General features: G+C 41.6%; 2 protein-coding genes across 2 annotated transcripts; one reads left to right on the plus strand and one right to left on the minus strand.

The window, feature by feature from the left end:
* The first annotated feature begins 234 nt into the window (after window positions 1-234).
* On the plus strand, window positions 235-12754 carry LOC117748536 (zinc finger CCHC domain-containing protein 24-like). The gene is made up of 4 exons (XM_034558371.1): window positions 235-509; window positions 1451-1651; window positions 10890-11054; window positions 12226-12754. The coding sequence occupies exons 1-4, from the start codon at window positions 297-299 to the stop codon at window positions 12337-12339; spliced, it is 693 nt and encodes a 230-aa protein (XP_034414262.1). The 5' UTR covers window positions 235-296; the 3' UTR covers window positions 12340-12754.
* Window positions 12755-13963: 1209 nt separating this feature from the next.
* Window positions 13964-17250, minus strand: LOC117749151 (peptidyl-prolyl cis-trans isomerase A-like). The gene is made up of 6 exons (XM_034559374.1): window positions 16989-17250; window positions 16822-16852; window positions 16104-16192; window positions 15911-16007; window positions 14953-15028; window positions 13964-14375 (listed from the first exon to the last, which is right to left on the minus strand). The coding sequence occupies exons 1-6, from the start codon at window positions 17139-17141 to the stop codon at window positions 14240-14242; spliced, it is 582 nt and encodes a 193-aa protein (XP_034415265.1). The 5' UTR covers window positions 17142-17250; the 3' UTR covers window positions 13964-14239.
* Window positions 17251-18005: the final 755 nt, after the last annotated feature.

The raw sequence follows: 18005 nt of genomic DNA on the forward strand, positions 1-18005 counted from the left end.
GTCGTGGCTGGAGCGCTGCTCCTCGCTTCCCACTGGCATTCAGGCTTTTGCGCTTCACGCTTCAACTGCGCCCTTCCACGTGGCTGTTGTCCGGTAACTGGGGTCCTCCAGGGCTCCCCCAGGTGAACACTAAGATCACACGCATCCAGCTGGCGCAAAGGGTGTGTGTGTGTGTGTGTGTGTGTGTGTGTGTGTGTGTGTGTGAGGGGGGTTGGGGGGGGGATGACTGAAACAAGTTGTGTGATCCAGTAAATCCGGCGGTTCTGACGGTGCTGTTTCCAAGAAGCGCAAACAATATGATGTCTGCTATAGAGAATGGTGCCCCCGTGTACCAACCTGCACAGCTGCTCAACTGGGTCTACATGTCCTTGCAAGACACTCAGAGCGGCACTTTTGATGCGTTCAAAGCCGAGTCGGACACTTCACCTCTGGACATGAACATCTCCAAGCGCAGCGCAGCTGATCTGAGCGCCAACTATCTCAACAACTTCTTCCACCTGAGGAGTGAGGTAGAATTCATGTCATATAAACGATTAGCACTTTGCATGGCCGTTTTCAAACGTCATGCCCACTCATTCATCTGTTTCTAATGCTGCATGTCAAAAAAAGTCTCTGTCCTTAGATGACTATTATACACACATATTTCACTCCAGGTTATTTGCGTTGCCCATACAGTAAACCTCACCTGCATGCCTTCATGAGAATTGGGTCGCACTGTGGTGAGTGGGTAGTGCATGAATATGGGTTGTGTACCCTGGTATAGTGCCTGAGTGTGTTCAGACTGTCCTGGTGTCAGTGTGCAGCCAGAGGGGGAATGGCAAGTTAAGAAAGACCTCTCACAAGGTTTGAACAAAGTTAGAGTTCACCCTGACCCGCCTCTGGTCAGAGGAGTACATGCTGTGTTCAATCAGTGGGGCTTGGTGCTGCTTATTTGAATACTGATCCATTTAGGAAAAGTGAGGAAAATGGGCATATATCATTAAAAAGGGCGTTTTTGTAAAAATGTTGTCATATTGATATCATACTTTGCTGTACTTTTACTTCAAATGACATTCTTTAACTGCTACATGCTGTGTTTGTATGTCTAATGCAGACCGTTGCCAACAGCAATGTGCATGTGCATCTGATCACAATTCTCTTTCTGTGATGCCTCCAGAGTAAACTGCAGACTGTTCTTCATGTTTGCCCCTGCGGTGCCATAGCACCCGTCTCCGCCAGAGGCACAATGATGCTGATTGTACCCTGCCAATAGAACAAGTTAGAAGAACGCATGACAAAGGCATTTTGTTCTGACGAGGAAACGGACACTATTGTGACACACAGTGTAAATGCAGTAAAGGCAGCACATCTGCAGGCTTGAAATAATGCCAGCTACTGTCAGAGACACAAACAGGGGAATCAATCAGGGTGATGGACTGACAACAGTAATATTTTTTTTTCTCTGCGACAGGCTTTGAACAATAATTTCTACAAGAGCTCCTCGCCCTACGGGTCCCTCAACAATATCGTGGAAGGCCTGAGCTCTCTGGCGGACCATTTCTCAGACCTGTCTCTGTCCCCCGAGACACGCAAACCCAGCAAAAGGCCGCCGCCCAACTACCTGTGCCACCTCTGCTTCAATAAAGGCCACTACATCAAAGATTGCCCTCAGGTGAGCCAGTCAGTGATGCTGTGCATCAGTCAGGTGCAGAGACTGCTGTGCAGTGTGTAGGCTGCTTGAGCTGTCTACGGCGTTTCAAAGAACATATGAGGTGACAAATCATGACGTGAATATGACGACATATATGATTCGATTCTCATTTCAAATCCACAAGCTAATTGTAGGGAGGCTTTTCGCTGCTTTGAAAAAATAAAATGATATTAAAACTATAGATTCCAAGTTAGAATATTCTGTTTGTGTTCTGTTTTCAGTGTAAAATAGATTCCTCAGCACATATTTAAGTTAAATGTACCACCGCAAGTTGGTAATGAGCAGCAGATGCCAGATTGCATCTGGGAGCCGGCCTTAATGAAAGATGATAGGTTTCCCTGTGGAACTAGGCACGACCTCGACTCCAAACAGGAGATAAATATTACCACTGCTTTATTTGCAGCTGCGGATCCCCATTGATCATGTTCAGAGGGAAATATCTGACATTGGTAAGGTGGAAATAATAAAAATGGAAATACTCACATGACTGATGGACAGCATGTGCGCAAGAAGCGGCTGGCAAACTTTTACTGGTCAGTTTTAATAAGGTGTCTTTTACGGCGTAATTGCTTTCTGTTGTGAGGCAAGCAGAGGATTCGCTAGCGTGAAAGCTGCGCCATAATTCCATAGATAATAATACTGTGATTTCCAGCAATTTATTTTTTGTCAATTTGTTCAAGAGATCAAATGTCAATGGGGGAGGGGGGGTAACGTCTAAAAGATAAAATATTGTTGGTACAAGAGATCAATTAAGAGGTGGAAATACACTTATTTGCTTATATTATATATTATTATTATATGGTAAATACGTTGCCGGAGCCAGCAGCTCATTAGCTTAGCTTAGCATAAAGACTGGAACCAGCTAGCTTGGCTCTGTTCAAAGACACATAACCCTCAACTCGGGTTCCCTTTGGACAGAGCCAGGCTAGCTGTCTCAAGTCGTTTGTGCTAAGCTACGAAGCTATATACTGTGCAGATGTGATGGAGGCATTCTTCTCATCTTCCTCTCTGCAAGCAATTGAATACGTTTGACAAAAGATTCCTTTCACTAAAGGGGAAGAGTAGGAAGAATCTGTCTGTTATCTCACATCGGCCCTGGCCACATCTCGATCACTCTCCTCCCGAGCCTCGTCTTTGAGAGCTTCTCACCTCCATCACTGGTGCAGTTCAGCAGTGAAAGTGGAGGAATGCGAGGAATGTGGAGAAAATAATTTGCTGTGAGCTTATTATAGCTCTTAACATTTCCCCATCTGTGCACACCTGGACTAACGAGACAGAAAGTGTGTTATGGTTGGTTTGTCAGTTCCAGACATTTCTTTCAAACGGTACAACAACACAGTGACACTTATTTCTAAGTATATGTCAGTATTTAGGGTATCTTTGATATATAACCTGACCAGGAGGAAAGCGGTGTACGTCCTCCTAACACCACTTTTTGCACAGCATGTTTCTTTCCAATGAAGAATAGAGAGGCATAGATCAAAGCTTTGCAAAATCACTTGTTTAAAAGCTGTTTTTTATGGAGTGGTATAAAACATCTTATTAGCGGCAGTGAATTTCTTTGGACTATTTGTTGCAGACGTCCATAGCTGACTGGTTTGCACTGGAGTGGACAGGAATCAAAGAATGTCACGGCTCAGTAAGATGAGAGAAGAAGCACACAGGAAGTGGGTGTGCGGGCCCTTTAACAGCCTCTCTTTGGGTGGAATGGGGCCCACGTCAACTCTAGTCTGCTTCTTTGATACAGAAACACATGGTACCTCTGTGGAAGCCTTACGTGATGAAAAATAATGAAAAGTGCCAGTTAAGGCAGAACCCATGAGTTTGAGTTGCAGCCATACTGAAAGGTATTAGAAATGGTATCCATGCTGTGCTCGGCATGAAAGCGGTAAACATCCTGTTGACAGCGTAGTGGAGAGTTGGGTTACTCGCTTCACCAGAGGGTTAAGACGTCAAAGCATTACTCCGGGATTATTTACGATTCCTCTTTGCAGCCACGCCCCTCAAAATGTGCAAAATCTGGAAACCATTTCTGCCGCCTGGCTCTCTGCCGCTCCACTCTCGCTCTGTTTCAGAAAGATGATGTCAGATTGTATCATGTGTTGCTAATATCTCAGACCCACGGCAACGATTACAGAGCATTTGTCACGACAAACGGACTCTTCATTTGAACGCTCTTCTCCGTGACTAATGAACTAATGAACAAGCTACGTTTTATTCTTGTTGGCCGGAATCGGAGGCATTTTTAGCTCTAGAAATACATACTGTTTTGATTTCTCACTACCCAACTGGCCGCTACTTTAGTGTCTTCATCTGAAAATCATCTGTAATCTGTAACATTTTGAATTTCAAAATGGTTTCCATTTTCGACCAAATGTGTGGAAAGTTTAACACCTTTCGCCCCCTAACCCAGGGTCAGATCATTTTATTGACCCCGGGCCAATTAAGTAGCCGAACCCCGAAAACTGTAATGAGAATACACTAGTGACAGTGTGCTGAGAGTAGATGGGTGTATGGTGGGAAGAGCCGGGGCTAAATAAGGAGAGCATTGTTTCTCCAGAGGGGCTGTGGAACCAAAGGTCAGGAAGTCAGGCTGTATTGTTCACTCAGCTCTGCTTGGCTGCAGTCATCTCCGTCTCACTCTGTCTCTGTCTGCGCTGCCGGACACTCTTTTAAAGGGCCAGAAAGCAGCTGCCCAGAGATGTCTGCATTCAGAATGTGTTTTTGGAAAACAGCGGGTAGCACAGGAAGTGGATGTATGTCTCACCAGTTAAAGTTTGATCAGGTTGGAATTGAAGGGAAACGTCTCCTTTCATAATTACTTTAGAAGGAGGAACTTTTGAGAGCTGCCGGCCTTGTAGAAAGATGATTCATAAGCAGAGGGGGAAACAAATAAGTTGCTTCAATTCAGCCCATGATTCAGTATCCTTACTGTAACTCCATTGAGTTGCTGTTTGGACTTCTTTTTTCGTATTTAACAAACAGGATACAAAGTGTTAATTTGAATGGAGTCAGGCTAACTGTTTCCACATGTTTCCAGTCTTTGTGCTAAGCTAAGTTAGCTGGTTGCTGGATACGACAACGGTATAAAAAAAAGTCTGTATTTTAATAATGATAAATAAATTTCACATCAAATAATATTCCACAGTCTTCAGTACTTCCCGTGATAATTATTTATCCTTTACCAGGCAGGAAAATGCTCTACTAAATGACATTTAGACTAACTTCTTATCCAGAACAATACATAATTGTGGCTCTTTAAAGGAATGGCTCAACAAGACGCTACAGCCAGGAGATGCCTAGCTTAGCTTAGCATAAACTGTCTATTAACACCCCATATGTTGTTTTTTCAATCTATACTAAGAGTTTAGAGCATCTTTTCTGATGATATCTTGGTTTAAATACTGATAATGACATCAGTTTTGTCTTTTGGACTGGACATTGTACTTAAAGTGGAGCGATGCAGTTCATCGCTGCACGTGGAACTGGTGAATCTCAAGCAACGCTGTCTAATTGCTGTTGCTTTGGTCCTTTTGTTTTCACTGGTGATAAACGTCTTATCTGTCCTCAGTATGCCGTCTGTTGCTTTTGGCCCGGATCATTTGCTGAGGAGGATGAGCAAGATAGAGGAAACCGTGGTATGTGGGGTAGATAGACTGCCGCTGATAAACAGTGGCCGTCTTCTACTGAGCTGATGAACATATAGGAGAAGAATGCTGTCCAAGTCAGTCCGCGTGTGGTTGCATGTTTTCAAGAGAAAAGCGTGAGGAAATGTGGGTGAAAAGTCTCTCTAACTCCGTGGCTCAAAACATATTGCGTCACATCTTTAGATATACACTATTTGTACCTTGATACATCTAAAAAAAAATATTCTTGAAAATCAAAGTTAGTTCTTGATTTGAAACAATTGCGCCTGGAGTTTAGTTTATTAGTTTATTAACTGGATCCCCATTAGCTGACGCCTTAGCGGCCGCTAATCTTCCTGGGATCCACAGAAAGGACAAAATGTAACACATGACGTGAAACTGAATAATAAAAAATAAATAAAGTGCAGTCGAGGACTAGGATGTATATTGTGCGGTACATCAGTAATTTATGCAAAGAAAGATCAGATGATTCCAAAAGTGATGGAAAATGTCAAGTAGTTAATGTCAAGTGATTGATGCCCCGAGGTGCGCCTTTTTTTAGTTTTTAAATGACAAGTTATTACCTGTATAAGATATATGATGAGGTCGTAAATTCAAAGCAGTACTTGCACACTTTCAAAACATATTCTGAGCCAGAAGTCAGTTATTTGACATAACTTGCATTTAGGTGAAGCCAGTTCCTTAGTTATGGCAACTTCAAAATGTGACACGTTGTATGTCCTTGTGCTCTTGTGCACCAATTCCTGAACATGACAATGAAATCAAGTTAAAAGTTGACTTGTCGGCCTAACCTGAGCATTGCTCTGACACAACAGTCGTAACATTTCGACCTTCTCGAGTCTCGCTCGGCTGCGTTTCGACCTGAAATTGGGAATATTGTGCTGTTGTATTTCTTGTTTGTCTGCCCAGGCCACCTGGCCCGGTCACTCACCCTTAGTGAAACATTACACCAGTTTACAGCTGTGGGATTGCTGCTCCGTCAGACTCCGGGTGGAGCGGAGTGTGCATTGGTCGATAATCCTCCTTCCGTGAAAGCAGCACTGTGCGTGAAATAGATGCTGAGAAGAATGTTGTCTGTGAATCTGCGTGTGAGGAAATCTCTCCGCCTGCTCTGAACAATGGGATTGATGCAAGATTGTACATCTGGAGAGCCATGTATGAAAATAGAAAAACATTTGCTGTTTGGCCTCCAGTTGTTGTTTTTTCTTCTTCTCATCGTATTTGGTTTGGAGAGGGGGGCTGGGGGGGGGGGGGAATCCATTCAGTATTTTCAGATGTGTGCAAGATTTGCAGAAAGGCTGCGTGAAAGGATTACAGCTTCATATCCAATAACTAACTTAACTGTCATCATAATCTAATGTGTCTGTGAAAGCTATACTTCAGATGAAGACGCAGGGTTGGATTTCCTGATTAGTCTCAGTTACACTTTCTATTTGCTCCATGACAACTGTGACGTATAATCGAAAAAGAACTCATCCAGTCTGAATGATTTCTGCATTGTATTTGAAATGTATCGTTGGGACATTTGTTTCAAACATAAAGTAACAGTATATCTGTTGCATCACGATGCAGCCTTCTGAGTCTCCTAACTTTTAAAAGTAGAATTTCTTGGCTGTAGGACAACAGCTATTATTCAAGGTGACGTCTTCAAATAGCTTGTTTTGTTCGACCAACACCCTAAAAGCCCAAAGATTTTTATTTGACAGTGATATAAAACAGAAAAGCATGAAATCACCACCTTGGCAAAAGCAGGATCCAGAAAATGTTTGGCATTTCCGCCTCTTAAATAACCAGCAATTAAATAATTATTGTTATCAATAACACAACCAATCTCCTCACCTCTCTTTGGATGCAATAATAATTGTCTTCCATAAAACCAAAACTAGCTATTCTGATGCTCTGGAAGTCATGCTCTTTAAACTCACATGGAGATAATTAATTTCACAAGTTAATGAAAAGCATCACTTAGGTCGACACAGGAGTCTATAAAACATAGGAGACCTATTGCTGTGGGTTTCAGTCCGGGCAGTAATGTGTTGTTTTGCTTTGGTAACAGCTGGGCTTCTCCATGATGCTCTGGGGGATTGATACAAATGAAACCCAGCGAGCACTGCGGGTTTGTTAGTGTGGAGTAATTGACCACATGGTATCCAAAGGCCTGGTGTTGCTGTGTTCCTCCAGGATGAGCGTTTCATGGGGCAATGAAAGTGGGGGAGAGAGAAAGGAGGAAGAGGTGTAGGGGGGATTTGGAGTAGTCCATTGTTTATCCTGATGGTTTCCAGATGATGGCAGGGGGAGGCAGCCAACCTCCTGGGCCTCTCTCACCAGGCTGCAAAGACCTGGCCCAAGCTTATCTGCTATAGCCTTAAAATCTGCCTTTAGATCACTCTGTGCACTCTGGGGCGGATTAAAGTTACACAACTGGAGTTATGGCTTTTGGATGGGATGAGTTGTAACGCACATAATAAATGAATTCAAAAAGTATATTTGTGTTAAACCAAAATCTTTCTCGCAGCTGGTTTGAGGCTGCAAAGAGCTTGTGAAAATGTGCGGCCTATTTGATTTTTAGCTGTGTTAAAAGGCAAGATCAAATTTAAGGAGATGTTCATCCCTCAACAACCTTGAACCAAGCCTAAAACATCATGCCATTTTTGTTTGTAGCCATGCTAGCAGCGTAGCTTCAGGGGTGGCATTGTTGGTTGGTCCACCACTTTGGTATCAACTATTTTCATTTTTTGTCCTGTTTAAAAATAATAAAGTTCTCTATTGGATGGATTTAGGCGAAATTTGGGATTGACATTCTTGGCCCCCAAAGGTTACATTCGGATGACTTAGATGTCCTGACATTTCTTCCTTATGGTTGCGTTACCAAGAGGTTCCCATTTGTGGTTTAACGCATCTCAACAACTATTGAATGGATTAACATAAACTTTGGAACGGACATTCATGGTCCCCAGAAGATGAAGCCTACTGGCTTTGGCAATCCCCTGACTTTACGTGTAGTTCATAGTATGGTTTAGAATGAAATGTCCCAACAACTATTGGATAGGTTGGAAACGGTGTCAGAAGGTGGAGAGAGAATCTGTAACCATAAATGTTTAAAACGATTTAAGAGATGATGGATTATTCACACAATAATTCAAATATATTCTTAGGTGTGTTAAATAAACTAGTTGTGTCCTGAGTGCAGAAGGCTTAATGATGGATCTGTGCATTTTTCTCTCTCTCTCAATTCACTCAAACTTTCCTGCTTTCCACACGAGCATCCAGTCATTGTCGGGTCATAAGTGTGATTTTCATTTACCGGCTGTGAGTGTCACATGTTTGATGGGACCGGTGGAAACTACAGACTGCGCCATGCCCTTTGCTGCCCTGTGGGCTCCGGACTTTAGGTAGGGTTTGTTTTGCTCGTCCTGCAGAATGAAAGCTGTTTCCTCCCTCAGGAAGATGATGCTCTGCTCTCCCTGGCCATGAAACGTGACCTCCCACAGTGCCTCATGGTGGCGAAATGATGCAAACACATGCCTCAAAATGCTCCGCCTTCGTTGTTTTGACGGTTGGAACCGTAAACACATTTTGTTAAACATATATAATCCTGGAAATTAATAAAATGATCTGTTCCTGCTGTGAAATCAAAACAAGATTTGACGTGAACTCCTCTGGTGATGCAGATTCTGTCCTAATTTGAACGTGCCCTACTTTCCAGCCGAGGTGCTTTTTAATTTAAACCAGTCTTGTCGAGATGATTTCGTTGTGATGGGTTTTGGATTTTGTCATGTTATACAAGTGCAGAGTTCATCTGGGTTTTATTTCCTCTCCGCTAAGATCTTTATGTCCGGATTGGTGAGTCGGAGCCAGCTGGGAGGGATGACTGAGAGTCTATGGTATTTGTCCTATAGCAGGGAGGCCTCTCCCATTGGTCCCCTCACAGGTCCGGGCCTCCTTTATGGTCCCTCGGGAACACAGCTGGAGAGAGGGAGTTCATTTCTAATGGGAAAGCTGAGACTCCTTCTTTTCTATCCAACAAATGCGTTCAGAGGGATTCAGAGCATAAATATTGCAGTAAACAACTATTTACAATGTGAAGATATAGTGGAGTAACGTCTACCTAGTAGAGAATGAGGTTGTGTGTGTGTGTGTGTGTGCGCGTGTGTGTTGTTATCCGTGCTTATTTACGTCATACACTGCATATAAGAAGTGGACGTAGTCGCCGTGATGTCACCCGTTGGTTTGTGGAGTGACGTTTTGAAGCCTCGAGTTGGGCATTTTGTTCGTCACCATCTTGGTTTTTAGCAGCTGCCATCTTGGATTTTGGCAACCAGAAGTGACACGCGAGGGTGGAGCCAAGTACAACCGAACGATGAAGTAGACATGTTTAAAGCGACCAAAAAGGTTCCAATGAACGAACTGAAAACACACCGAAGGGTTAACGTGGAAAGACAAATGTTGTGTAAGCCACACATTAGAGCAAACCCTGCCACCATCTATCTAAATGGGAACATCATTAACAAAATTAATATCATGCTGGTGAAGAATGATTTAGACTAATATTTAGTGAGGGGATAAAAAGAGTGAGAAGTAGAGTCAGTTTCTCATAGAACTTTATAAAAACTGACATCTTTTTGCAACCACATGACGCCCCCTGCTGTCGATTAGAAAGAATGCAAGTTTAAGGCACTTCAGCTAATTTTATAATTGTTACGGTGGAATCACAATTTCTGGGTCCGTCATGAGATGCCGTGGGCCCCCAAAACACTTTTTCCCATAGTCTTACATTGGGGAAGAGACGTCTGTTACTCAGCAGATACATATTTGTTTTAAGTTAAATCAACTTCCCAGTACGAACACATGAATAGCACTTGGCTTATCCTGATATTCTTACCATAACCATAACCATAGCCATAGCCAATGCCTTACCTAACCAATCCAACCAAGGAAGGCAACGAGTACGAGCCAATCAGAAGCAGAGTAGGGGTCATGCCTTCGCTTCAGCAGGATTTGTCAGTATGTAGCCGCACCTGCTTTTAGTGTATATTAGTGCATGTGAACGTGCTCAGCTTCGCCATGTTGAGAATAGAAATAGGAAGAGACCTTTAATGATTAAAATATTCCAACTTTGAAAATTAACCATTTAAATGTTTTCTGTTTTTCTTCTACAGGTCTTCTGTCTACAAAGTCCCTTTTGTAATATATGGCTCACTCTCCCAGGACTGCATTAATTAAGCATCAAAGCAAATGAGCTCTTTAACTTATTTGGACAGAAACCATAAATAATCATCTCATTTCAAAACTACTCCATAAACTCGCGTCTCTTGACCACCAACAGGGCTGCTATCACTTCCTGTTGACCGCCGTCCAAAAAGAAAAAAACCCCAAAAGGTCGACCGGTCTTACAGTTTAGGTGGCGAGAGGCAAAAGCCAAACTGTTTTGCAAAGCTGTCGAGGTTTACATGTTGAGAAACGTCTAGTTTTAGGATGCCGTAAGCCCCAAGTGGGTTGCACATGAGGTCACTAATGTACGAATTGTTGTCTGCCGGGTTTTTTCTGTTCAGGCTCGACCCAAAGGTGAAGGCCTGACCCCGTATCAGGGAAAGAAGAGGTGTTTCGGTGAATATAAATGCCCGAAATGCAAGAGGAAGTGGATGAGCGGGAACTCCTGGGCCAACATGGGACAAGAATGTATTAAGTGCCACATCAACGTCTACCCTCATAAGCAGGTAAAACTGCATCCGACCTCCGTATGCGTCCTATACAGAAGGAATCAGCAAACTAGGATGGCTGCTTGGTAGCTGAGGGGCCCCGAGATGAAGTCATCTTTAAGAAGTTTGTAATGGGCCCTGCTCTCTTATTCAGTTGAATTATCTCAAGGGAACGATGCCTCACTGCACTCAACAAGCAGAGAACCAATGTGTGACTGCACGTAGTTATATTTCCTTGTGGTTTGACCCTTGAGGCCAAACTAAGCAGTTTAAGTGTGGAAATGACATCCTGTGTAACTGTAGTACAGTCATACTGTTGCAGGCAAAATGTTTTCATCTGCAAAAATACACAAACATGCATTCTAATATATTCTTACGTTCGATTATATCACTATCTTATGACAATACAAGGCCTGTGGACTGTAATGTTTAACCAAATCCATGAAATATCATTCCGTTATCCGTAACTTCCGGTAGGAATAACACTCTCTGCTCCTCTTATTAAGTTCATCCACGGGCCGAAAGAACAGCTGGTTAGTTTCTTATAATTGTTTGTCAAATTTTTATAGGCATGGCATATTTTATATAAACTCCACGACTCATGAACAAACTAAGATGACACGAGCATCAGCTGAAAGAAGTTGGCTTTTCATCAAAAGGAGATTTTTCTATAAAAAGCATGGCGACCATCAAACCACCACTATTTTGTCTCGGACCCTGATGCAGATTGTAAAAAGTTAAACAATACTGAATTATAATGAAACTATACACCAAATTAAAATTTACTTTAAATGATTATTTAGAGGTTTGATGCACACTCTTGGAGTGACCACAGCCAAGTATTGAGCACACGAGGACAAACTCCCCCAGAAAAAGACTTCAAAAAAGTACATTTCATTATTCATTTAAGTGTACGATTACATTTTCGGTCAATTTTAGCTCCCCACTTGATGTTCTAAACACAGTTTAAAGAACGATATATGCTGTCAAGAATATAAGTCAGTTGGAAAAACTCATTTTGAATTAAAAAAAAAGAATACAAAAAGAAAATAAATCAGCTTTTTAATGAAAGGCCATGTATACCTTGTGTGTGGGTGTCGTACGTAAACTCCTTCCCCATAGAGGAAGCCAAGGTTAGTCCTCGGCGTTGTTTCTGGGACTGTGATAAGTGATTGTTTCTTTGTTCCAGCGACCTCTGGAGAAACCGGACGGCTTAGATGTATCGGACCAGAGCAAAGAGCATCCGCAGCACCTGTGTGAAAAGTGCAAAGACCTCGGCTACTACTGCCGCCGCGTGCAATGAAAAGAACACTCTACTTGCCTTACGAACCACTTTCGAAGCTTTATAAAAAAACGGGAGATGTATTTTATTTACAAAAAAATACATGATCATTTACCCTATATGCATCTAACGGTTTTATTCTCATGACACTGTGACTCTGTATTTTTGTATTTGTTTTAAGTATCTCTCCATGGAGTCGAGTACTTTATATTTGCTGGGTTCTTGTAACTTACTCAGTTATCATTATGTGAATATTCATTTGAAGTCTTAATTATGAAGCTTACCAACTGTGAATTAAAAAAAGCTTACGTTCTGTGTTCGGTCTTCACTCATGTCTAACATGTTGGAACAAAGGTTTCCAGATGAAGAATATTCTCTTTTACATGTGTGTATATTCCAGAAATAACTTAAATGTAATGTTTCTGTATAAAATATGCAACAAGTCTTTACTAAGTAGGATATGCAGTATTCATGTGTATCTGCATTATTATTATTATTATTATTATTATCTGTATTATTAGTACTGGATGATTTTTGAATATATTTTTAAGCAGTTACTGTTTTTATTATTATACTTTGTGAAGGAATATATTAGCCAACTAACATTTATTCTTTATACGTATGCGTCTGTAGGTAGTTTGTCATTCCAGCAATTAAAGCAATGCAATAAGGTAGAACCATTTAGATTCCTGAAAAATAAGACATTACAGCAGTTATATTTTAGCACGCAGTCCTCAGAAAGTCTCACCTAAGTGCTTTTTATGGGTCAGAGGTCGTGATGTCTCATGGAAAAGGAGTACACATCTGAACGTACCAAAGATCATGAAGGATTAAGTGGAAGGTTGCATGTGCATGTTGATTTCGAGGCTCTTTGTATTTCAATGAAATCTTGATGATAAATGAACATGGAACAGAAATACACTCTGACTTATAACTGTTGAAGATGTGTGAAACCCCATTTATTGTGCCTAAATTCAAATGATCCCTGAAAATGTTTTTGTATTAAAATGTATTGACACGTGTTCCTGGTTTCTATAGGAGCATTGTTCTTCATAAATCCACATGTCAGTGTGGATTAGGGCAGATGTGATGGCAAAGTCCACACAGGGCCGTATGGCTGACAACGGATAACATCAAACTCTGTCTTCAGCATTAACTGATCCAGATGTTACACATTTTCATCTAAAAACAACAGAACCTCCATCTCCCCTAATATTTTTTTTCCAGCATCTGGTTAAATTTACTTATGGCGAAGCAAAATCTGATTTGGCCTCCTCACACTCTCATATAGCGCAGCTGGCAGAACAAAATGCCAAGCAGTGAATCCAAGCTGACCCCCCCCCCCCCCCTTCGCCCCTCTATCCAAAAAGAAACCTTCTCTTTCGCAGAAGCCATTAGATGTGACATTTTAAACCGTGATTATTCTGCAAAGACGTCAGCAGAATAAATACTTAGCGGAATAAGATCATTAGTCAACTGAGGCTGATGAGGAAAACAGAAGGAGGCGGGACGAACGATCTCACTCCTCGGTGAGTGATAAAACATCCGCCTCCCCCCCCAATAAACGGACCCACCTTTGACTCAAACGCATTTTGTAACTTTGACATCCACGGTCGTGCCGTATAAAAAACAGATGGCAAGAACATTATATTTAGAAAAAAAAAAGACAACTTTATTCTTTGCAAAATAATGCCTCTTTTCCAAACCTGTTTCACTGTATGTTCATGTATTTATATCTCTCCTCAAATACAATCCAAGTCGTCATTTCACATTTTATACCATGCCAGTTAAGTGCGTTAGATGCGCCACCTGAAGTATCTATTGCCAGCAAAGAGAGGCAGCACTCTGTACCGGGACCCCTTTCCCTCACATTGGAATAACAGCAGGAGACGAGACATCGACCGTGCCCACAGCTCAGAGTCTACTCCAGCTCTCCACAGTCCGCGATAGTGATCCTCTTGGAGGTTCGCCCAGACCGGGAACCGAAAGACTCCACTTTCTTGATCACGTCCAGTCCCTCCTTCACGCTGCCAAAGACAACGTGCTTGTCATCCAGCCTAAACGAAGACAGCAAGAGGTTTATTATCACGGCCCCGGACTGAGAGACAACCCATCATGCACCCAGCTGGGCTCGACAGTTGGGTGATGACGCTATTTCTGCAATGCTCCTATGGGTTGTCATTGAAATCCTTTTTTTTTTTTTGCTGAAAGGATGACAAAAACAATCTGAAACAGCATTTTAACAACAACCGGACACTAACAAAATACATATTTTTTAAAAAGCTGCGTTAACAAAAGCCTCCTATAAGGTTGGGTGGTTTACCAAAGTTTTCCAACTGGGTGGGGAAGCGAAAACACAAAACATAAAAAAAGTGGATGCTTTCCTTGGTTATGTGATTTTCCATTTTAAATGATCTATACTTATATGTATGTGGATGCTTTTACACCCGTAATGTTCAGTTAAACCCCAGAAAATGGGAAGTAAAAGTTATTGGTTGAAACTGACAATGTGTAAAAAAAGTGAGAATAATGTACCGATTGTAATACTGATGAGAGAGAGATTATAAGACAAATAACGGCGAATTGTAATAAAACAACTAGTATCAACCCAATGTGGTGTTTGACAGCACATACCATTCTGTTTTAGTGGTGCAGATGAAGAATTGGGATCCGTTGGTGTTGGGTCCAGCGTTGGCCATAGACAAGATGCCTATAATGCAGCAATGAAAAAGTTATTACTTTGGGAGAAAAAAAGAAAACTGCCTTTCAGCTGAGCTACAAAGAAACTCGAGTGATGAGAACCGATTTAACGATGCACTGAATCAATTTGAGAAACTCAACAAAATCAGTAAGAGTCATGGATCACAAACACACAGATGCTAATTTAAAATCTCATGGTCACACAAGGAAAGGAACAGAGCTCAATAATACAAGGAAGGATGGTTGAATTCCACTTAGGGGCTTCAGTTTTTGGGTCCTGGTATTGTGCATCGCCATCTCACTGGACAAATGACTGGGGCGCTTTAATGTCTTTTTTTCTTCTTTGACACAATCAAAATGTCTGTTGTGAGAAGTTACATTGAGTGTAACATATTGACTCATCTCAAACTTCACCAAGTTAATTCATAAACAGATCACTCATTATCTGTATAACTCTGCCACCTGCTGGCGAAAATGAGTAAGACAAACCATGTGACGCTGAGGGACACTAGGCATCATGCTTATTTACATTAAGTCATATTTTGAGATGCCCTCTTGCAAAAGGTATATTCAGGCACCCACACAGTTATTCTAAACATTTAAGTCATGTTAAATATTGAATCTGTTCCTGGTCTTTGTTTAATTTTAGCTCATTATAATACTATTATATTCATCAGTGGGTTTCCGATACTTTACTGGAGAAAAGACTTCCTGAAAATCACCAGCTTATCCATCGGTGACAAATACCATCACGCTTCTTAAGTGTGACGTTTAATGCATTTGCATTGTATCCCACTGTGCAGTCAGACCGTATTATAGTCTGGAGAGATTAAGTCTTAATGCTGCAGCCCTGTGAATGATGTTCCCAGTAGTGTACAAAACGAATGATTACCAGGTCCAGTGTGCTTCAGCTTGAAGTTCTCATCGGCAAACTTCAATCCATAGATAGATTTGCCCCCAGTTCCATTGTGGTTAGTGAAGTCTCCAGCCTGAAAACAAATAGCACATCTCGGTCACTGCACTGCAACAGCTGCAATGCTCGACAACAATGGGCACACAAAAGGAAAAAAAAGAGAGAAGCCTACCTGGCACATGAACTGAGGGATCACCCTGTGGAAAGTGGATCCCTTGTAGCCGAAGCCTGGCTCCCCTGTGCACAGCGCTCGGAAGTTCTCTGCAACAAAGATAGTCCGTCAGATCCCCCGTCTGACAATCCACACAGCTCAGTGTTCCCAGAACATCAGGGGAGACAGCAACAACAACAAACAATCATATTTGAATGTGTGACCGACTTCTACTGGCTAGTGATTTCTTGAAGTGTTTGTTTATTTCTTTTCAGGGCTGGGCTTCTAAATGCAACCATTTCTTTTTGACCAAAATACCCTCAGTATTGAATATCTGGTGACCTTCAAAAGTGCCACATTTAAAACCTTACTTAAGTAAAAGTATTATCAGCTAAATGTATTTTACACATCAAAGTAAAAACACTCAATATGCAGTGTTGTGATCCCTGACAGTACTATTATATATGATGTTATTGGAGCAATATTAGTGCTGCATTAATGCTTCACGATAAATGTTACTACTGAACTTGAAGGTTGCAGCCCTCCTGTTTGCGGTTTTTTTAATAGGATGCATTTTCTAAGTGGGTTTGTAAATATCTTGCTTAGCTTTAAGAAGGAGGAGCATTTTCTTTACCAACAAAAACATTAAAATAAAAACACTTAAAATCCTTCAATTTATCCGACTAAAGCTGACAGACAGGATTTGCCACTCGGATGGGGCGGAAGAACAAACACTCACCTGCAGTCTTTGGCACAACTTCGGCGTTGAGCTGCAAAAAAAAATAAAAATGCCAGAGGGTCAAAACAGTTTGTTCAATGATAAACTTCAGACACACTGTCGGGTGTTTCGCAGGTGTTGTTTTTCTCAATTGTTCCCACGGCACGCGCTACATTGTGTCCCCTCACCTCGAAGGTTACCCTCCCGAGAGGCTGGTTGTCTGCAGCAATGTCAAAGTAAACCGTTGGGTTTTTGTTGGCGGCCGCGGGGCCGCTGCTGCACATGCGCGCGGCGACAAACGCCAGAGAACATAGCTTGATCCTGTTCGGTAGCATTAACATTTTAAAAGCTAATGTTGGTTCAGTCGGCCGCTCGCCTCGTCAATGAGAAAGTGTCACGCTTACATATGAGGGGAGACGAGATGAGAGGAGGAAGTCTTTCTTTCACCACCGGAAGTGCTTCTTTTTTATTTTGTATTCTTTATTCAACAATTGCACATGTACAATTACTTAAATTGTCAATAATAAACGGCCAAAAAAAAAAATACATTTAAACTAACATGCGAGGAGAGCAACCGTAGCAAAAAAAATGAACAGGAAGACACAAACTGACATATATTAGAGGCAATGCATGCCGTTACTGTTCTTATGACCTTTCACCGGAACTGCATTGTCTCTTGTTGAAAACTCGCGAGATAACACGTGATCACGTGTCACCAACATATAAGTAGCCCAAGACAAAAACAAAGACAAAAACATATATGCCTATATGAATGTATTTAATGACATACAAAAAACTATCATCATGAAATCACACAACATATAATTTCATGGGTGCAAATTTAGCTTTTTATTTCAAATTGCAGACCTTTAGATCTGGAACTTCCCAATGCATATAAAATAGTGTAAAACTGTCTCCACTTTGAGCACAACACTAAGCTTCTGCTCAGCTATCAGTGCATCAGTATTAACAATATACATTATTTATAATATAGGTCATAGAACTGATCAACTCCTCCAAGTCATTCCAATGAGCCAGTTTACAACCCTTGTTTGACTTATTCTGTGATGTTAAAGAATGTGGGCTGCTATTATTTCCAAAATTCAAACTGGCCTTAAGCTACATTAATTAAAATGTGATACCCATAATTTACACCTTCTGCTTGCATAAACAGCCTCTGGGAGTTAGGCAGGTGTAATCCTTAG

The sequence above is a fragment of the Cyclopterus lumpus genome, chromosome 19 (genome assembly GCF_009769545.1).
Source record: "Cyclopterus lumpus isolate fCycLum1 chromosome 19, fCycLum1.pri, whole genome shotgun sequence".
Lineage (NCBI taxonomy): Eukaryota > Metazoa > Chordata > Actinopteri > Perciformes > Cyclopteridae > Cyclopterus > Cyclopterus lumpus.

Bases quoted from the DNA above. Each gene is read 5' to 3' on its own strand.
- LOC117748536 (XM_034558371.1), top strand. From the start codon at position 297: ATGATGTCTGCTATAGAGAATGGTGCCCCCGTGTACCAACCTGCACAG. The intron at 510-1,450 runs GTAGAATTCATG...TCTCTGCGACAG, and splicing joins TCTTCCACCTGAGGAGTGAG to GCTTTGAACAATAATTTCTA. The intron at 11,055-12,225 runs GTAAAACTGCAT...TCTTTGTTCCAG, and splicing joins ACGTCTACCCTCATAAGCAG to CGACCTCTGGAGAAACCGGA.
- LOC117749151 (XM_034559374.1), bottom strand. From the start codon at position 17,141: ATGTTAATGCTACCGAACAGGATCAAGCTATGTTCTCTGGCGTTTGTC. The intron at 15,029-15,910 runs GTAATCATTCGT...GCTGCATTATAG, and splicing joins GCTGAAGCACACTGGACCTG to GCATCTTGTCTATGGCCAAC. The intron at 14,376-14,952 runs GTATGTGCTGTC...GTCTTCGTTTAG, and splicing joins TGCACCACTAAAACAGAATG to GCTGGATGACAAGCACGTTG.